This window comes from Cucurbita pepo, unplaced genomic scaffold, assembly GCF_002806865.2.
Source record: "Cucurbita pepo subsp. pepo cultivar mu-cu-16 unplaced genomic scaffold, ASM280686v2 Cp4.1_scaffold002164, whole genome shotgun sequence".
NCBI classification, from domain to species: Eukaryota; Viridiplantae; Streptophyta; class Magnoliopsida; order Cucurbitales; family Cucurbitaceae; genus Cucurbita; species Cucurbita pepo.
In genome coordinates, this window is record NW_019648254.1 from 1 (window position 1) to 3,255 (window position 3,255).

Genomic DNA, 3,255 nt, shown 5'->3' on the forward strand with positions numbered 1-3,255 from the left:
GGTGGACACCTGAAATCGCCTCTGTAAATCTTCCGGTACATCGCCACCATATTGTCGTCCTGGAATGGAAGGTATCCGGCAAGAAGAACGTACAGGATGACTCCACAGGACCAGAGATCAGCCTTAGCCCCGTCGTATCCCTGCTTTCCAATAACCTCCGGCGCAACGTACGCCGGAGTTCCGCATGTCGTGTGCAACAGTCCGTCTTGCTTCAAATGCTCCGAGAAGGCGGTGAGGCCAAAATCGGTGACCTTAAGGTTTCCGTCCTGATCGAGTAGCAGATTTTCCGGTTTCAGATCGCGGTGGTAAACACCACGGCTATGGCAGAAATCGATTGCAGAGATCAATTGCTGAAAGTAAACCCTAGCCACATCCTCTCGCAACCGACCTTTCACGATTTTGGAGAACAGTTCACCGCCTCTAACAAGCTCCATCGCAAAATAGATCTTCGATTTACTCGCCATCACCTCATGAAGCTCCACAATATTCGGATGCTTCACCATTTTCATCACAGAGATTTCTCTCTTGATCTGCTCCATCATGCCGATTTTGATGATCTTCTCCTTCCCAACAACTTTCATCGCAACGTTCTTCCCCGTCTGCAGATTCCGGGCATGGTAAACCTTAGCGAAGGTCCCGTGCCCTAAAAGACGGCCGAATTCGTACTTCCCGTCGAGTAAACTCGAGTGCTCACCATCTCTGCCTTTATTCGCCATATGCACCGCCAGATTCCAACTCGATCGAATCGAGATCAGTAGAATATTGTGTTTATTTATTCGTACAGAGTGAATCTAAATGAAGTTAATAAAGAGAAATGGGGAGGAGATAAGAGAAAGGAGTTAGATCACCCGTCTTCGACGTGTTTCCGGTGACAATTTCTGCCGCCAATGATAAAGATTCTGGATATTCCGATCAACTCAAACAGAATCAGCGAAGCCAATTTCATCTCTCCGCATTCCCAGAAGTGTTCTGAAATCCCACAACTTTTGTCTGTCTACGTTCTGGTTTTCTTCTTCCGTTCTTCTGAATTAAATCCGCCTTAAAGCTTATATAATGGATTTTGTATGTGAAATTCCTCTTATGCCCCTCTTCTGATTACGCTGTCTTCTTTTTTCCTTCCTTCTATGTCCAAAAAAAAATGTGTATTAATTGTATATTCTTAATAATATATATATAAATAATAGAATATTCTTAATTCTTAAATAATAGAAAAAGTGGCCATTTTAATCCAATATCGAATATTTGTAATTTAATACTTTTATAATTACTTTTTAATTATTATTCGCGATTAAATCCTATAAAAATAAAAATAAAAATAAATAAAGATAAATTTATTGTTAAATTTAAAATATACATTTATACGCATGATATACATATATTTATTTTATTTTATAACTTTTTAATATTTATTTTTCAAATAAATTTAAAAGTTTTTAAAAAAATATTTTAAAATAAAAAATAAATAAATGATTTACCATCTAATATTTGTACAAAATAGTGTATATAGTTGAGTTCATGATATAATTAGTGGGGTCCACAAGTCGCGAATTTTGTCTTGTAGTGATACAAAATGGAATGTAAAGGAATAACCGTCACGCTTTTTGTAACGGGGGATGCGGTGTGGGTCCCGTGAAGCCAAGGGATAAAGTTGTAAATTCACCACAAATGAAATTCTTGTGCTGCTGGTGCTGGTGCTGGTGTGGCCCACTTACAATGGTCCCCAACCATTGCTGGACTCACACGTGTCCTAGAAAAACATTTCTTAAAATTAATTATTGAGATTATTGTCCACTTTATTTATTTAAAATTTTAATAAAATTTAAAAAATTAATTACTCAAATATTTAATTAATAAATATGGGACATCACAATCCACCCTTCTCCTCAAGGGATGGGAACAACCTCCTCGCTAGTACATCTTCCGGTGTCCGACTCTGATACAATTTATAACATCCCGAATCTAGTATTAGTAGATATTGTCCTTTTTGGGCTTTTCCTCAAGACTTTAAAACAAAATATATAAAATAAGAAGCTCTTCCGACAATGGACCCCACCACCCCGTCGGCCGCTAGCGGACAAGCTTCTTCCCTCGGACTTATATGCATGAACTAACATAATTAAAATAAATATTAAATTATAAATAATAAAAAATCAGTAATGTTAATGTAATATTAGCAATAAAAAATTATAATATTTCTATTTATTTTTTTTAATTTATACAGCATCGTTACCATATTAATCCTTTTATTATGGCAATAAAATCATATTTTCCATTAATACATTAAATTTTAAAATAAATAAAAGCATATAAGGAAATGTGTGGAATTGTAATTAGGTAAAATACAAATTATAACAATTTACTCGATATAACCAAACCATATTTATTTCTCCCTCCCCAACTTCCCAATTTTAAAATGCATCTACTAGAGAGAGGTTTTCACACTCTTATATGAGTCGCTGGTGCACTGCTTCGCCATTTATGTATCGTCATCAGCTATTTTAAAACGCGTATGTTAAATATTCTTAATATTTTTTTATTAGTTGGTTGGGTTAATCGGACCGAAATTAATTTTTTGATTCTTTAAAAAGTCTATCGAACCAAATTTTTAAAAAAATCTAGCCCGACTCAACCTTTATGATTTGGGTTGGATAATTCGACTGAGTCGAGTTATCAAGTCATATGAATACCTTTACAATATGATGTCGTATAATAAATTCGAATTATTTTATAATTATTATTATTCCGATAAGAGACATGTCTGAGGTGTTAATGTTAAATAAATAATATCAAAATGAGTTAAAAGACAAATAAAAATGCTTTTTTTTTAAGAAAGAACAATAAAAATATGTACATTGAAACGTTAAATATAATNGAGAGCTTAATTGATTTCAAACATGTCGCCTTAGCCACTCAAGTACATCAACATTCGTTGGGAAGTATTATTTTTAATTTGATAAAATATGTAAGGGTCTTCGTCTTTTGCGGAGATTAAAGGGGATCGAGAATAAATTCTGGCCACAAACGTCTTTTGTCGGGAGACTATAAGTTCCCACGGTATGTTATGTAAAAATCAAATTGGTGGATGGATGTACTTCAGATTTCAAATTGAGACGTTTTCTTAGAAATTCGAGCATCGATTTTGTCATTTCTAAGTTTGAAGCAAGTCTTGTGATAAAATTGCATCCGAGCCATTCAATCAAGCCTGGATCAAGTTCGATCGTAGAGTAATTCAATTTAAAACAAGTTTCCAACTCT

At 34.6% G+C, this 3,255-nt stretch overlaps 1 protein-coding gene across 1 annotated transcript; it reads right to left on the reverse strand.

Annotated features, from left to right (window-relative positions):
- Nucleotides 1-7: 7 nt before the first annotated feature.
- LOC111786623 (CBL-interacting serine/threonine-protein kinase 6-like) lies at nt 8-1,034 on the reverse strand (the record flags this gene model as incomplete). The annotated part of the gene is made up of 1 exon (XM_023666856.1): nt 8-1,034. A coding segment is annotated over exon 1 (709 nt), but the record flags the coding sequence as incomplete, so codon positions are not given.
- Between the last annotated feature and the right edge of the window lie 2,221 nt (nt 1,035-3,255).